General features: G+C 39.6%; 1 protein-coding gene across 5 annotated transcripts in view; it reads left to right on the forward strand.

The window, feature by feature from the left end:
* The window catches only part of AGPAT4 (1-acylglycerol-3-phosphate O-acyltransferase 4), an 84073-nt gene that overhangs the window by 57432 nt on the left and 9674 nt on the right, over positions 1 to 16967 (forward strand). For 4 of the 5 annotated variants that reach the window (XM_062641876.1, XM_062641877.1, XM_062641874.1 and 1 more), the window contains exons 4-8: positions 273 to 434; positions 2676 to 2829; positions 9441 to 9543; positions 11666 to 11741; positions 16662 to 16860. In XM_062641876.1, the coding sequence (XP_062497860.1) occupies positions 273 to 434; positions 2676 to 2829; positions 9441 to 9543; positions 11666 to 11741; positions 16662 to 16860 (694 nt within the window). Of the gene's footprint in view, positions 1 to 272; positions 435 to 2675; positions 2830 to 9440; positions 9544 to 11665; positions 11742 to 16661; positions 16861 to 16967 lie in introns of those variants that run through there. The other variant, XM_062641879.1, reaches the window with a different exon arrangement.

The raw sequence follows: 16967 nt of genomic DNA on the forward strand, positions 1-16967 counted from the left end.
CTTGTGTTTTGAGTTTCAGTTTTTGGGTAGCATAGACAAACACATGAACACACACATACGTGTATTTAATTCTTAAAGTTTTCTTTCATGCTGATATCTGAGATTAGATTTCACTCTTCTGTCATTTGAGAAAACTTTTTTTTCTTTGTTTTGCTGCTGTTAAAACTGGGACTGGTCAATATGAATCATTAGTGTCTAATTGTTCATGCGGCATATCCACGAAGAACCGTAAGTGGTGTAACTGCTTCATTTGCTTTAACTCTGTCTTGCAGAGTGCCAAAGTGCTTGCAAAGAAGGAGCTCTCCTACATGCCCATCATTGGCTGGATGTGGTATTTCCTAGAGATAGTCTTCTGCAAGCGTAAGTGGGAGGAAGATCGGAAAACAGTCGTACAGAAGTTGCTGAATCTCCGGGACTACCCTGAAAACTTTTGGGTGAGTGACGACTAACAAGTGGAGTGTAAAGTGCTGTAGTGCTTGGCGTAGTATGAAGGGCATAGACAATATGTGACGGTCACCAGGTTGCTCCTGAGAACTCTGATTCATAAGCTTCCTGGCAGTATCAGGAGAGTGTTCTCTAAGAATTGAATTTTCTCTTGAATTTTCTGTGTAATAGTCTGTCTTGTCTGTTTTCTTCTTCTGTAGTATGGAGCCCTACAGATGTTATTGCAAAAATACCTCCACTGCAGTCATTCAGTAAACTTTGTAGTCCTCTAAGTACAGGAGCTTGAGAGTGGTAGATGTAGGGGTTCATAGCAGTGTATCAGATGCATGCAACAATGTTGTATTGAAATACATTAGCTGTATTCTTTACCTGAGCTTGCGTCTCACCTTAGATTGCAGAGTTCAAACTATTTTCTTCTTTTTCCACTTCCCTGTGATTCTTCCATTCCTGTGAAGGTGGTAGGTCAGACATGGCCCAGTAGAAGTGGAAGCCACAGATAAGTACCTGTCAGAGAAGTGACCTTTGGGGCCGTTGGCTGTGTTACAAGGAGAGGATTTGGGTCACCTTCCAGTAACAGAAAAGTGCTGTGTTTTGCATCACCATTTTTTAGCATGGAGCCTGTCTGGCATTTCCTAGTTCTAGAGGGAATGAAAAGCCTTTGATTTTGTTCACTTCTTGGTATTCGGAAAAATCCTTCTTCTTGTGAGCTGGATAGTGAGAAAGGGGTTTGGTTAAGGAAATAGTATCTTAAGCAGCTTTACAAGGGCCTACAGAAACTATTGCTTAAGAAGCAATTTCCTAGTGAAGACAGAGATATTCTGTCTTTCATTCTTTGAAACGAAACCTTTTTTGGGTTTTGTTTTCCTTCTTTTTTTTTTTTTTAAATTATCATTGATTTAGATGAGCACTAAGCAACCGAAACACAGCTCTGTGCTTCCATTAATGATTAAGTGACTTCCAGGCAGGGGGCTGTTCAGCAAAGGGACGATTCTTAGTTTCTAGTTCCAATCTTTCTCAGAGGGAGAGAACTCACAAAGCCTGTGCTCTGTGACTCTTCAAAGGTGTGAATGCCCATCTGCACACCTAGGCAGTTCAGTTCTAATTGGTGAGCACAAACTGCTATCATTCTTTATATACTGTTGTAGAGGGATTACTAAGAAGGAGCTGTATCTGTAATGAGAGACGTACAGTTGTTAATGTACATCTGGTGTTATTGCAGTGTGTAGATATAATTTGCCTTTGTATGGTGACATAATGTCAAAATGCACAGCAATAGCACCTGGGAAGGTAGAAAGAGCAGAAGGATTTTCTCATCAGTTTCTGTATGTTTCATCTGGCTGTTTAACATTATGCATGTGATGCATGAGTAAAAATGCTCTTTTACTGATGAACTGGAACTGAAGCTGGCTGCTTGGCTAGTTTTTTTAAGTCTGTCTTTGTTGGCTAAATCTTTGCTGTGGGTTATGAAGACTTAGCTTCTGCAATTTGGCAGTGCTGTCTGACATGTTAGTTTACATTCAGGCTTGGCAGAAAGCAGATGAGCAAGTGGTTAATCTCCAAAGATCTGTCTGTTCTTCTCCCCTGCCTGCCAGTGGCAAAATTATAATTGTTCATGTCTGAGCACTTCCACTCATAAGGGGATGAGGCTTTCAGTTGTCCTGCATCTACTGCCGTGCATCTCTTAACAGTTGTCGCTGGCATCATAGTTACTGTCTGCAGTTGTCAGCAGTCCTGATGCCATAGTGACAGCAAGCAGGTTGAAGTGAGGGAAAGCAAGCAGGTTGAAGAGATGGGAAGCAAGCTGGGCACTGAAGCATTTCTTAGAAATATGTTTGGTTTAGACAGTTACCAAGGTTTAGATACCATGGCACTCAAACTCTACACCGTCAGTGAGAGATTTGCAACAGGAGGTATGTTTTGAGTGTTTTCTAATCTCTTATTAAAGATGGAGTGACTCATTTAGAGAAATCAAGTCGTTCTGATAGCAAGTAGCAGAGCAGATGTTAAAGCCTAAAGGCTAGAGTTTAAACCAGAGGATGGCAAGTTGGGTGGGTGGGTGGGGGCAGTTGAGGCTCCAGGGCAATTAAATCGGCTAAATGTGTATTTGGCTAGAGGTGTCCCTGCTAGCAGTGTTCATTTGGGCTGTGTTAGTGAGAATTAGAGGCTCCTCTGGTCAGACAGATGCAGAAGATGTGAGCTGCTGTTTAACTGTAGTTCTCTCTTGGTTTTAGTTCCTAATTCATTGCGAGGGCACAAGGTTCACAGAACAGAAGCACCAGATTAGCATGCAGGTAGCTGAAGCCAAAGGCCTGCCCAAGCTCAAATACCACCTGCTGCCAAGAACAAAAGGATTTGCAGTCACCGTGCAGTGTTTGAGAAATGTAGGTAAGGAAAGTCACACGGAACAATCCTAAATGGTTATTTCATGTAACTGCTGTCACTTTGCTCTTCTTTTCCCTGCAGCATGTGTCATAACAGAAAAGCCCTGGGAGCCTTTCTGACTTTTCTTCCACTAGCCTGCAAAAATTAAAGATTAGGTTTTACTAACAAAGTCCTGGGGCACCTTGGTGGTTTTTTTGGTTGTTGTGTTGGGGTTTTTTGTGTGTGGCTTTTGTTGTTGTTGTGGTTTGGTTGTTTTGGGGGGGTTTGTGTGTTGGTTTTTTTGTTGGGGCTTTGGTTTTTTTTTTGTTTGGTTTGGGATTTTTTTTCCCTGTTTTTGTTTTGGTTTCTGTTACTGTGACTCTGTATTGGGGGATCTCAGGTTGCGTATTTTGTACCTCTTGTTGAAGGGCAGTATTTCTTAGTATTTACTAAGCAATCCTGTTCTAAATGAAGCTAACCCATCACTAGAGAATCTGAGGCAGTGTGTCTTAAATATTCTCTTCTGGTAAATGTCTGCCTCCGCACCCTTTTAAAATCAAAACCTATTCTGCTTTAAATTTCTCTATAGATGTACGCTTTAGTTTCTTTGTGGAGCTGGGTAATAAAAATTACTTGCACTTGCCAGCTCTAAAGTAACATCAGTAAGAACATGGCACACATACCTTTGAAGTGATTTTCTTTGACTAATAAAATCCACCGAAGTCTTCTGCTGTATACTTCACGGGCAAAGGAAAGACAGTGCTAATTAGCCATAGTGCTACAGTATCTTTGGGGTTTGGTAGATTTGTGTGTTGCTTAGAAGGCTTATATGTAAGAAAGACAAAGTGGTCAGTGGTTTAGAAGAGAATGTTCTAGTTTGATGGAAGTTAATGTCAAAACCTCTTTTGTCTTTGAAGACATGTTTTCATGAGGCATATCTGGGATAGCTGCTTTAAAAAAAAAAAAGAAGCTTTGAAGTCAGCTGTCTTGCTCTCTGTTATTTTAATTCTACATGTCCTCTTGCAAGTCAGGTAGATGGTATCGCTATTGTAGCTTGTCAGGCATCCACAACTTCCCATCCCCAGAATGGGTAGCATAGATTGGATCTTTTCTGATATGTGGAAAAGAGGTAAGTTATTTGCAGCATCCAGCAATGCCCTTAGGGGCACAGTTTAACCTTCCCTTCTGAATATAGGTGACTTGTTTTGCTGAGGGTGGAGGGAGGTAGACTTAAGACACTGAAGAAGAGCTGAGTCAAAACTCTGTGACCTTCAGTGCCTGAGCTGGGAATCAGGGACAGGTTATTTTGGTGCTTTGTTTCTTTTCACTACTGTTAGTAAAGCAAGCAAACTTGGTATGATTGTGGACAAGTAGTTGATTCATGGGAAAATATTTCAAAAGGAAACATTTTTAAAGAACATGAGTGACCTTTATAAAAAGTTTTGGGCATTCATGTGATACACTACAGTAAAGCTTCTTAGGATCCTGAATATTTGAAATACCTTCAGAAAAAAAAAGCCTGACATTTCTGGATTACTTACATCCTTAGAGAAGTGTATGTTGCTATCTCAATCCAGAAGCTGTGACTTGCTAGATCAAACAGGGTACAGCTAGTAAGACGGAGGGTTCAAGGAGAAGCACAGAGTCATAGCTTCTCACAGTTTTTGTTGAAAAAACATACCTGAGGGAAACAGCTGATGACCCCAGACTGGTGTTGCAGAATCTACTAGGTATGTTGCTTTATTTGCCTTGCCACTTTTTGCAATGAGGGTGAGATAATAAGAGCTACTGTGTGGGTTACAATAATGTTTGTCTTCTTTAGAGACAAGGGGTGCATGTGAAGAGTATTTGCAAGTCCTTTGTAAACAGAGCTCCTTATAACATTCATATGTACAGGTAACAAGGAAGTCCAGAAATGTTTTTCGAACAAAGAATATGATGAAAGTCTGTTTTGAAAGTCCATAATCTAGAAATGTAAGTTCTGTCTAGAAATTGCTCCTTTCTTGCATGTATACTGATAAGGTTTGACCACTTATCTCTGTTAACCTGCATGGACATTTAATGCCCACATTATAAGTGGTCACATGCAGGTGTCAATATATGCAGAGGCTGTATGCTGTAATAATTTGGGCAGATTTTTGTTTTGAGTATTTACCTTGTACAAAGTACTCTTTGACTTGTTCACTGTAAATCCCCTAAGTTTTATTGTTATGCTCTGTCGTATAAAGCAGACCTGCCAGTGACTGTATCCCTCTATTACAGCCTCAAATTACTTCTAACAAACAACATTGGTGTGACTGCTGAATTGCTGTTCTGCAGAAGCAGCAATGGCAACAAGCAGACGTTCATAACTTTAGTTCAGTGACATGACTAGTGACCTACAAGAATAACTCTTGCAGGCTGACCTATCCTGTGTGGCGCTATTCACACCCATTTTGGTGGCCAGGTCTGCAGTGGGGTATTCCTACTTGTCTCCGAAAGTGTGAGAATGGGGCTGAGTGCTGGCTGAGCCTATTCTGGGGCCTCCCACTTAAGCTAATGCACTTCTGCTATTCCACAAGGGGTGGTGGGCCTGGCTGGAATGCCTCACTAAGGGAGATAGCTGCAGTGTGACATAGCATTGAAGGCAAACCAAATGGTTTGGATCCAGTTCCAAGCTGAGTGTGACAAAGTCAGCATTTCCTTTTCCTCTGTTATTTGTTCCTCCTTTCTGACAAGGGTGTGATTCAACCTGTGAGGCTTTAGTACGATAGGATGTATGGATGCTGGTTTCTGTGGCTGTAGCTGTAATTCAAGCACAAAATGGTCCTTTTCAAAACTTTGTGTCAACTCTTGATGCTACCTGATGCACTAGTTCTGTATGTTGGAAACAGGCATTGGTGACAATCTGACAAGTCCATCTGTTTTGAAAAACTTAGCTTCAGAAGGAGTTTAATGTGCATACATGGGAAACTGCTTCCATATTGTCAGAATAACCGCAAGATAAAAATATCTTTCACACAAAATAACAAGAAAAGAACCTTCCCTCATAACTAATTTCTTTTATAAGTGATAATGGAATTCTTTTCTCTTCAGAGACTTACTTTCACAAATTCAGATCTCTTCACACAATTTGATTCTTAAAGGAGTGCTCTTAATAGTTTTTTTGAACTTGTTTTGATGTTTTTATCAGTGACCATCTCTACCAGTTTGTTAGTACAGACACAGTCCCCAGGAACTTCATTTCTAGAAGCTGTTTGCTGTCTTAATAACTTGGCGTTAGGTTTCAGAGTTTGCTGCCTATACTGTTCATGGAAGCAAATGAAAATACAGATCTGTTTCTAAAACTCTCATCCATTACTTACATTAAAAATAAATGTCATAAATATTGCAGAAGATATATTTAACTGTTACTTTTATTGCCTGGCTGTATATCAGGCAGTGCCTTTCAGCTGTTTTTATTTAGTTAAGATGTGTATTTAAAAATATGCCTCATGATGGGTTGTAGATAACTCCAAGTTGCCAACCTTTTCCTCCAATTTTGTCTGCTGGGAACTACTGTTCAAGAGGCAACGTGTGAGAATAAATTCCAGGATGATGCGCACGTGTAGTTCAATATGACAGTGTTTGGGGGTTTTGCAATGATGGTTTTTTTATCCCGTGAACTGCACTTTAGTCCTGGATTTCTTTTTCGATATTTACTGAGGCTCCTGGTCATCCTCCTGAGCAAGGTACCAAGTTTAAGAGGATGAGTGATTTTTGACCAAGAGCTTAAATGTTGGAGGATTGTGTCAAGGTGGCTGTTGTACCAGCAGCACAGTGAATTCCACTGTCTCTTCCTCTCTCTTTCCAAACAGTCTTCACTTCAGCTAATGAGGGGCTAGTATGAATCTGTGGGCATACTTGTTGCCCATTTGTCAGATGATTGTACTGGCATAATCCACCATGCCCACAAAATAATGTATGAAATTCAAGAGGACAGATGAAGTAAGAAAAATCCTCTCCAGAGAGTTAATTTCATGGGTTGAAATTCAGAAATTAAGTCTTAAATTCTCAAATACCTAGCTCTCTGTTATAATGCTGTACGAGGAACCAAAAGTTGAAGATATATTAAAAAAAAAAAACAACCTGGACAGAGATTAGAAAACAGAACAAAAACCCCAGCCTTTTTTGTCAGAAAATAGCCGTTTAGCTGGAAAAATGTTGTTTTCAGTTAGGATCTGTTCTGAGCCTTTGAAAAGGCTTCCAAATACTGAACTGTGTTTGGGTTTTAATTAAAAAGATGCTTCAAGATAACTTATTTGAGAAGGCATTTGGTTTTGCAATTGAAACAAAACTTTTCCAACACGGTCTAAATTAGTCTGAGAGTGAGACAGTTGTGATGCTGTCAAGGTACTGTAGAGTTGGGTTTTTTACTTGGTTTAGAGCGTGAAATTTCTGGACTCTTCAGCTTTCAGACGAGACAGTCATGAGATACGCACTTCTAATTATGTAATTATGAATTACACATTTAATGAAAAACAACCCCAGTGTGTCACACAGCATGCTAGTTCTGCTTTGGCTGTGGAGGCTTTCTGGCAGGTTTGAATTCCATTCAGTCTTTTTCTTTGATATGTCTAATGTTGTTCTTCTGCACTTACAAAATGGAAAAGTTTAAGTCTTAATTTGTTTTCTATCTGGATATGACAGAGGTCTGTTTTCTCCTGCATATGCTATCATTGTCTTGGATTTAGCACTTCATCGCACCAAAAGATTTCAGTGCGATGTTAAAAAAGGACTGAACTGAATATCAAACTACAGACTAGTTAAAATCTGGATTGGATTTTTGTTTTTTTGTTTTTTTTTTCCTTGGAGTGAAGAAAAACTCTGTGTTAAGTTATCAGCACATACAGATGTTCCTGAACAATTCTGCAGGAGTTTTTCAGAAAAGGAGAAGCATCTTCCAGTATGTCTGAACAAGCACCCAATCCATATAAAAACTCAAATGCAGATGTCTTACAAGTCCTGTGTGCGTCATACTTTCCCTTACTGTGTTCCTTTTGTCTAGAATAAACTCAGGCTATTAAAGAATAAACTGAGAAGCTTACCCTGTGTAAATCAAATTGTGCTCTTGTCTTCTTTCAATTACATAGGATTAGTAAATTAGAGTAGATTAGTAAAATCCTTCTACACTAAGCGTCTTAAAAATGGAGGGAGGTAGTTCATTCAAAATACAGTTTACTACTTACATTGCACAGCAAGAGTAGTGTGCTCAAAGTAGATTTTTCACTTACATGTTGTAGTTTTGAGTTTGGGCTAAAAACCCAGCTGTAGTAGAAAAAGAGTAGAGTTGTTAATGAAGGATACAGTCTGCATCAGCAGCAGTGTTTTGGCCTCTGCTTTCAGGATTTCTGTGCAAAGCTGAAGCCAGGCCGTTCTGTTTTGCGCTATGAATTCTGTTTTGCAATAACAAATGATGTGGTGAGTTTCTGGGGGTAAATGTTGTGACCAAGCTATATTTATCTCTTGTAGCTAAAGAGGTTTCAAAATGAAAAGCAAATCTGTCTAATAAAAGGCTTTCCTAGGTGGGTCAGGAGCTCTCACAATAGTTCATCTATCTCAGCGTTTGTTATTGTAAAACTTCAGAGCAGAAAACCTCAAATGTAGCAGGCTACATGTGAAGTGTATGTTAGTTGCTTTTGTGATCAAAAATAAATAAATCAAAGTTTTGTGGCTGGCATTGATTGTAGTGTTAATGCCACGATACGCAATTGGTTTCAGTGTCAAGAGAATGAATTGCTATCTAGTAATTTTGTGACATCAGGAAAACAGTGTCTCTCAGGATGTCTTCAGAGAAACTTGTTTGAAACACTTTATGTGGTTTAAAACAGTGAACACTTTTTCTGTAGAAACTACTTGTTAATGTTGTCTAGTTAAACTACGAACAACCATTGCAAATACTTTTGCTGTTACACGCAGTCCTGAAATGCAGAAGTTGTTTTCTCAAGGCTTAAAGCTTGGTTGTAGTTTTGTTCTGTGAAACTTGTATGTTATATCCCTCACTGCTGCACGTCTTCATAGCAGCAGCCCAGCTCACACAGGATGTGGTCTGTTACTATGTCTCTGCCTTTGCTGTATAGTAAGTGCCTCAGTTATCAAGTAATGAACATGAAGGCGAGGTTGCTTTGAGCCACTGTGATTCATAGTTGCATTAAGCCTTCTTGCTGTGGGATGTGGCTCGCGCACTTTACCCATTCTTTGTCAGTATTAAAGTGTGTATGTGCCTGGTTATTTATGCAGATTTGGAGGGGGGTTGTGTCATTCACAGTGAGTTGAGAATGCTAATAGTTTTTAAGCCATTTGGTTGTAGGATGTCCTAGGTATATTAACTGACAGAAACTGTAACTGTGCTCCCTGTGTCCCAACATCCTGCACCTGATGGTAGACAAGGGTGGAGAGGAAACCTTTCTATTCTACTGGTGCAGTTCTTGAAAGAGCCGCTGGTTATTTGGCTTCATAAAAACTGCATGTTGAATATTCCATTGTCATTGCTTTGGTAACAGCTCAAACTATGCTGCTATTGCTGATGACTTCATATTTAAATATGCTTCTTGCCTGAGAGAGAATGACTTATTTCCATTCTACAGTAATAACATAACCTGTTTCTCTTCTTGTAGTTTCTGCAGTGTATGATTCTACCCTCAATTTTAGAAATAATGAGAATCCAACATTGCTGGGAGTTCTGAATGGAAAGAAATATCATGCAGATTTATATGTAAGGCAAGTAATCCATATTTTAATTCCTTTTTGCCATACAGGAGTGTGTGCTTGCAATCACAATTCCACAAATAAGGGAAGTATTTTTGAGTGGATAATGGATAGCAAATCTCTACCAACCTGGCTTCGCACAACTGCAGATAAAACCTCATATGGGATAGGAAGGGTTTCCTGTAAAGTACTGTGACTGTAAGTATGTGGGGACCCTGTGAATGTCTACAGGATTTTTTTGTTATTTTCTTATTCACTTTTGTGTCTTTTTGTCAGCTTATCAGCAACAGTGGGGCCTCTTTTCACTCACTTGGCCAGAATACCAAATACCTAAGTGTTCAGATGGAGTGGCTTTACACCTGTCTGCCACCACAGTTCCCACTCAGGTGGAGGTCAGGCTCAGGACTGTTCCTATCTCTGCTTGATGTAGTTGTTAATGTATTTGACTGCTGTTCCCTCCCTTCCAAGAAGGGCTTTTTTTAATGAAAAGAAAATTACCTGGATTCTGTATCATAAATGTTTATATAAGTGATGAATACCCCAACAGTTTCCCATAATTCTCATGGAAAAGGGCCAGTTCCAAAGCCCTTATTCCCATGCTAGGTTCTACCAGCAGCACCCATGCTGCAGGCCCTCAGGTTATGTGATGGTTTAGGGTTTGAGCATAGGAGCCTAGAAGTGATCCCACAAGTTCATCATAACTCCTTTATAGCTATAATCGGCTAGTCCAACTGTTTTATCTTGGGTACCAACGTCAAGTGGAGTAGGGTGATCTTTTCTTCTTCTGCCTGTTTGAAAAAAAAGACATTTTCTTCAGAACCGTTTTGCCCAAGGTTAAAAGGAAATTTTCTTTTGATTCCTTATGGATGCAACATGAAGTTGCATCCCCACTTGGGTCTCATAGGTAGATCAGCCTAGTAGCCTTTTGTTTGGTGTACATGGCCTGGCTGGCCATGTGTTCATGGCGAAGTAACTGGCCCTACCTGCCTGGGCCATTCCTCCAACATTGCAGAGGTGTGCATCGTACTATGTCTCCCTTTACACCCTTCCAGCCTGCTGCAAGTCAGTCTGGCAGAGCATGGAAATTGCTGTTCACAACTCAGGTCAGCTATTTGCTCTTCTGCCCTTCTGAGCTTCCTGAAAAGCTCTTACAGACATGGTAAATGGTAAACCTCATGGCAAAATTTGTTTTGGCAATTAATTGGGGCCCATTAGGGATGCTCTTCAAAGTCTCCACATTTGCTTATTGAAGTGCTGCAGGTGTTGCACTCGGGAGAAGTTTGCAAAATTTGGATGCTCTTGTTAGTCTCTGCTTAAAATGTGTTGACATCTGATGTTTGTCATCTTATGACTTTCTTAAATAAAGGAACAAACCAATATTATTATACCTCTTAGTTTATTAACTGCAAACAGGAGTGTCCTGACTGTAAAAGAGCTGTCTCCTGTGCGGAAGGAGGTTAATTTGATGTTGCTCTTAATGGATATTAGTTACTATATATGCTATATTGAAAAATGTGAATTTGTTAAGTATTGCTATTAGCATACCTAAATGAGGATGACAAGGGGATTTTTTTTCTGTTGCAGGATTAGTGACCAAAATTCATGTAGTGTGATGAAATCTTTGTTTTGTCAAGAGAGGGTTTTTCAGTGATAGGAGCTGTTTTGCTGGAAATTTTCCAACCAAGCTGTACATAACAAAAATTATAAGAATGGGAAATGTTAGTACTAGATTGCTTTAACCTAGGTATAAGAATAGTTTGGTTTTAATCTCTGATACCTATCTGATTAAACACAGCCTTGAACCCCACAGGTGGGGTAAGAAATTAATTAATTCAAAACCTTTGTTTGGAAGCAGAAAATTGCAAACCTTTATCTGGAAGGGGCTCTAGTGAGCTCAGACATATGCATTACTGTTTCAGAAATCTAAATCTCTCAATTTCAGATACATCTGAAAACTGAACGTTTCTAGAAGTAAACTGTGCTTTGCTGATCTGGAAGCAGTTACCACAGATTAAAAAAAGGTGGAATATGGAGTTGAGTCTACTGTCAGTTCAATAATCTGTGTAATGTAAGTGCTGTTCATGGGAGCCGAAGTATTTAATATTCTTCAATTTCTCTTGTTTGCCACTGGCAGGCGGATTCCGCTAGAGGAAGTCCCAGAAGATGAGCAGGAATGTTCTAACTGGCTTCACAAGCTGTATCAAGAAAAGGTTGGTTTTTTGTCTAGACAGCATTTGTGAGCCACTCGTGCTCAATTGTTTGTACTGCTGGTGTACGTGTGTGGTGGCCCTGCTTTAGGGGTTTTGGGCTGGTTTGTTTGTTTTTCAGGAGAAGTGCTCTATTTCTCCAGGCAAACTGGTCTTGCACTGTCAGTCATGGTTGCTTTTATTTTGCAACAGAAAGAGCAACAGAAAGAAAACTTACGCAAGCCTTTATAGAACAGTTTTAAAACTCTTCTTTAGAAAGCTGCATTAGGATACATAAAACCGCAACTACCTCCTGGTTGGTAGAAGGCCTCCCTTTCACTGAAAGGCACCTCCTAAATCAAGAAGTAATTTCTGGGATAAATGAGGTATATTTTGCTTTAGTGTATTACAATTTTTGTCCCTTGTTTTTCCCTTTTCTTTTTTACCAAAGCAAAGCTTCAACAGTAATAGGACAGGCTGATAAATTGCTTTCACGTTGTGTGCGTAGAAGGCATGCATCTAAGATTCCTAATTACATAAGATGGGGGCAGAATAATAATGACTGTGTGTTTGTAGATGCTGCTGATTTTGATTTTTATTTTCCAAATACTTCCATATGCATTATTCAGACTTTCAGAATCTGTTTCTCATGGCTTTTGTTTTTATGAACATAGGAGATAATGGTTGAGGGATGCACTCTTTGAATAGATGCAGCAGTCCCATTTCAGTCAGTGGGAGTCATAGGTATGCAAGGCATGAGGGCCTGGCAGCTCCATTTGTTTCAATAAATTGATCTAACTTATGTATTCAGACTGGAATACAGCAGTGCTTTGGATTTAGAAATGATAGAATATAGCTACTCTGGTTTCCTCTCACTGGGGTGGCAAGGTTTCTGCTGTGCTGTTTGCTGTACTCTATACAGAACACCATGTTAGCTGGATGTTGCGAAAAGTCCACTATCTGCTACTGTAAGTTGATCTGTAACCCTGCTTCATTTTCCAGAGAACTGTTTAGACCTTTGCAAGACAAGGGTATATCAAATGAGAATGTGGTTATTGTTTTCCTAAGTCCCTTATTACATAGTTTGCAGTAATTACTTTCAAGTTTTTTCTATTATTCCCTTTTTGGTGAACACTCGGTTATTTCTAGTACAGAGGGTACAACTGTCCTGCGTTCTTCATAAAAACTGTTTGCTGATTGGTTAAATCCGTAATTTCCTATTTAATATAGGAGGAAGGAATGTGTGTTCAGTTTTCCTCTCCATTAAAACCTTTTTAGATGTGGCATTTTTTTTAATGCTTAGGGTTTTTTTTGTTTGATGGTTTTGTTTGTTTGTTGTTTCTTTTTTCTGAAGGTGGTATGTTCCTCTTCAGCTGTTTTGCATTAGTGAAACTGTTATTTCATTGCAGTCATTCCCACTCTGTGCAAGCCCGTGTCTCTGTAAAATCAGAGTGGGAGAATGTAGAGCAGGGACAACTTCATCAAAAGTTCCAAGATTATGAAAGCCTATCTGCAGGGTAATACTGCAATTCTGTTTCACCTTTCTGCCATGCATCTCTAAAAAGATAATTGGTCTTAGGTTGGATAGCAAGCAGCATTGCCACCTACATGTTGTTTCCAAAAATGAAATCTGTTTCAGGCTAATGTCTTCAGAGTCAGTAAATATTTGTGATAAAATGTAACAAAGCTGTCTTCAAAGGGCAGTAATTAATTACAACATACACACTCATCCCCTGCTTTGTGTATTTTGGTTGTAACACTCCATTTGCTGTCTCAAAGTAAGGTAAGTATGCATACTACTGAAAAACAGCCCCTGTTTTATCTTGCATTATGGTTGCATGAACCACTGCTTATTCTAAATGGGTTTTATAATTTTCCAGTACCTTCTCAAGACTTGCATGCTGTGTGCAAGTATGCTAGTTATGCTCTAGTAGCACGATTTAGTAGCAGGATTGTGCCAAAGGCAGGGAGGTCAAGGCTGGAGCGCTGTGTACTTGTGGTGACAGGGCCACAATGCTGTTTGAATGAGTAATGAAATTAGCAGTTTAGTGGACATGAAGGGACATTACTTTTATTTTTTTTAAACTATCGTGACTAAAGGAGTGAGAGTCTGAGTAAAGCTTGTTCTGTTCGTTTTACCTCATTGCCTGATCTCAGTTGCATGTGCCTCTGAGATGCTGCTCTGTGGGAATCTGGTGTGTTTGTGTCCTTGCTACTTACCTTCAATTTCTGCTTTAGCCACTGATGAAAATGTAGTGAACAAGGGCTTTGCCGGGTAACAGTGGTACTGTGCTGTTCTAAACCAAACACGTCCATGTACTTCTTCCTCACCTTGGGTGAATTTTGTAATTTTTCCTTCTACAGATGGCCAGCACTGTATCAGTTAATACCAGATTATGACAGAGGTGCGATTTGAGTTGCACATTGCCTTTTCTTGGGGTTTTATTCCTTTTAATGTTGTTTTTTTGAGATGCAATTGTTAGAAAGATTCCCTTTGTAACAAGGACCAGGCTGAGCATCTTAGTGCCTCCTCTGAAGAGGTACTGTATAATAGCCACAACCTGGCAAGCCCTTGCATGTTTGTTTTCTTTTTTCACCTCCTTTCAACCTCAGCACCTGAAATAGAAGTTCTGCTTGAGAACCTTCATTTCCATTAAAAAGAAATCGAGCTTCTAAACTCTTCTCACTTGTAAAAGAAGCATAGAAAGCAGGGCATGAAAATATATTCTGAAATGCCCCAGGGAACTAGCAAAGCACGACTGAAGAGGGGAAGTGCACAGAATGCCTGTGTTTGGGAACAAAGGATGTATTTTTGGATACTACATTCTTTATGGACTTCCCCATGAAAGACCAGAGGCATACCTCTGCAGTCAGACCTCCCTGGTGGGAGCGGGGTTGAAGAATCCAGACAGCTTATCACAAGGTGATGTATGTTTCCCAGTTTCCCCACACCTGCCTTACACACCTCACTGTCTGAAGTAACACAGATTTGGTGGAGGCGTTAGAGTGAGCATGTTTTGATGTCCAGATATGGTACTTGGTTAGTTGGGGTTTATTACAAACTGAAAACAAGTTCTGTGTGCAGAAATTAAATGAACTTGATGTGGGCAAGGTGACTGAGGGAAATTTTGAGATCCATCATGGGTTTAAATGCTGACTTGAGCTGTTGATGGGAACCATAGGCATTCTTGCAAAAGCTTAGAAGACTGATCAACTCACAGATCTCTTCTGCAAAAAATAGGAATGTTTTTAAGGGTAAGGAATCATAACTGAATTGAAGAGCTATTCGCCACAATGTAAAACGTGTAGCGGAGGTGATGGCACTGACATTATTTTGCCCCTGCCTCAAACCTCTTGGTGAGATGTGTCAATGGTTTTGTTGTTTCTAATCCTGCACAGAGCCAAGAAAGAAAACTGCTGCTTGTTTGAAGCTAGACTGCCTGGCTCTCTGTAGTAATAGGCCCCCTGATGGTGATACCAATAATAGTTGGAAGTTCTTAACTTTCCTGGGAAATACTGGTGTTTAGAAACCTAATTGTATAAAGTAAAATTTAATTTACTGATGATTAGTAGCTCTGTGTTAAACCACTCATAGACCAAAATCCTCTGTAGGCACTGTAAAGAAAACTTCATACACTGTAATTTATTGAAGACAGCTAATTAATGTGCCATAGTGATCCCACTATAGTCTAGCTCACATGTACAAAACACTCATAATCTTTCTAATCTCAAAAAAAGACAGTGCAATGCTTTAATTACTGTGTAATCTCTTAAAAGCTGAATGTTCCCTTTGAAATAGATAAAATGGTAGCAGACTGTAATTGCTCAAGTTGCCATTAAATAAGTACAGAATTGTCAGCTGGAGTGTAAGTAAATGTAAAATCATAGCACAGTAGAAATAATCTTATGGTTGATTAAGGGAATCTTGGCTTTACCAGAATTTTTGGAAACTTGTGAAATACTCCTTTCTTTGAAGAAATTTAATACCTCAGTCTGACTAAATTGAGATTCCTTTTTATGTCTGTCTAATTCTGAATTCATTAATTAACCAGTTTTATTTGATAACACAGATTAATAATGTTTGCTTTTGAACCAGTAGGAAGTTTTTTACCCCACCTACTCTGGTATCTTGTATTGATCGCATCACTGAAGGCATTGCTGTTCACCCATACAGCCTCTAGAGGAGGATACTCAATTCTGTATTGTGCTTTAAAGAGCACGCTCCACAATACAAAAAAAAACCAAACCATGCCCTATTATCTTCCTCATATTATATCAAAAGGGACAGTCCTTTCAGTCAAAAACAGTGATAGATTCTAACCTGTTTGCATGCTCAAGTGTCTGTAGAGAGGTGCAGCACCCACATTTTCTTCCCGTAAGCTTCATGGGAACAAGATGAACAACACTACGTCTATGGGACAAAGCAGACAGGAGAGGGTGATATTCTTTGGAGTATGGGACAAAATGGTGCGTGCTCACTTTTCTGACAGGGGTGCGGATGCTGTTTTAGAGCAGTGGTTGGAGAAAACATTATCAAACAGAGGGTCGGATGCAGAACATGTAGCTCAAAAGCCTTTCTGTCTTACTGACAGTGTTTGGCCAGGGGTTGTGACTCTTGCAGGAGGTTCAAGGGTGATGTCTGCATTGCTGCAGGAGTATACATCCTTCACCCTTCATGTTTTACTGGGCTTGTTATACTCTCCAGGCACACTACTTTTCAGTCTTCTTTGTGTAAGAGAAGGAAAAGATGTGCACATCAGTGTAAGCTCTTTTTTTTTTGACTGTATGTTCATTGACTTCAAAGTACAAGCTTTCCAGCCATGATTTGGTCTTTGATCTGCCCCCTATAGTTACAAGCCCGCAAAAAAGAGAAATATCAAAGTCAGGAATGGCTAGTTTTGTTGGCAAATGGGATTTAATTGTTGCCCTCCTTTGTCCTACTAGGATGCATTCCAGGAAGAATATTACCGAACAGGAGCCTACCCAGAAGTCCCTATAGTACCACCCCGACGACCATGGACGCTTTTGAACTGGCTTTTCTGGGCCTTATTGCTGTTATATCCCTTATTCAAGCTGCTCATCAACATGATCAGCAGTGGATCATCACTGACACTGGCTAGTTTTGCATTTGTCATTGTAATGGGTAAGTTTTCTGAAAGAGAAAGATTACTTATAGAGTAACTGTTAGATAATTTACTGAGGCTTACTATATATAAACGTGTGAATTCAACAAACCAGCTGATACTATGT

The sequence above is a fragment of the Pezoporus occidentalis genome, unplaced genomic scaffold (genome assembly GCF_034315485.1).
Source record: "Pezoporus occidentalis ecotype Australia unplaced genomic scaffold, CSIRO_AGI_Poc_V1 ctg7, whole genome shotgun sequence".
Taxonomy (NCBI): domain Eukaryota; kingdom Metazoa; phylum Chordata; class Aves; order Psittaciformes; family Psittacidae; genus Pezoporus; species Pezoporus occidentalis.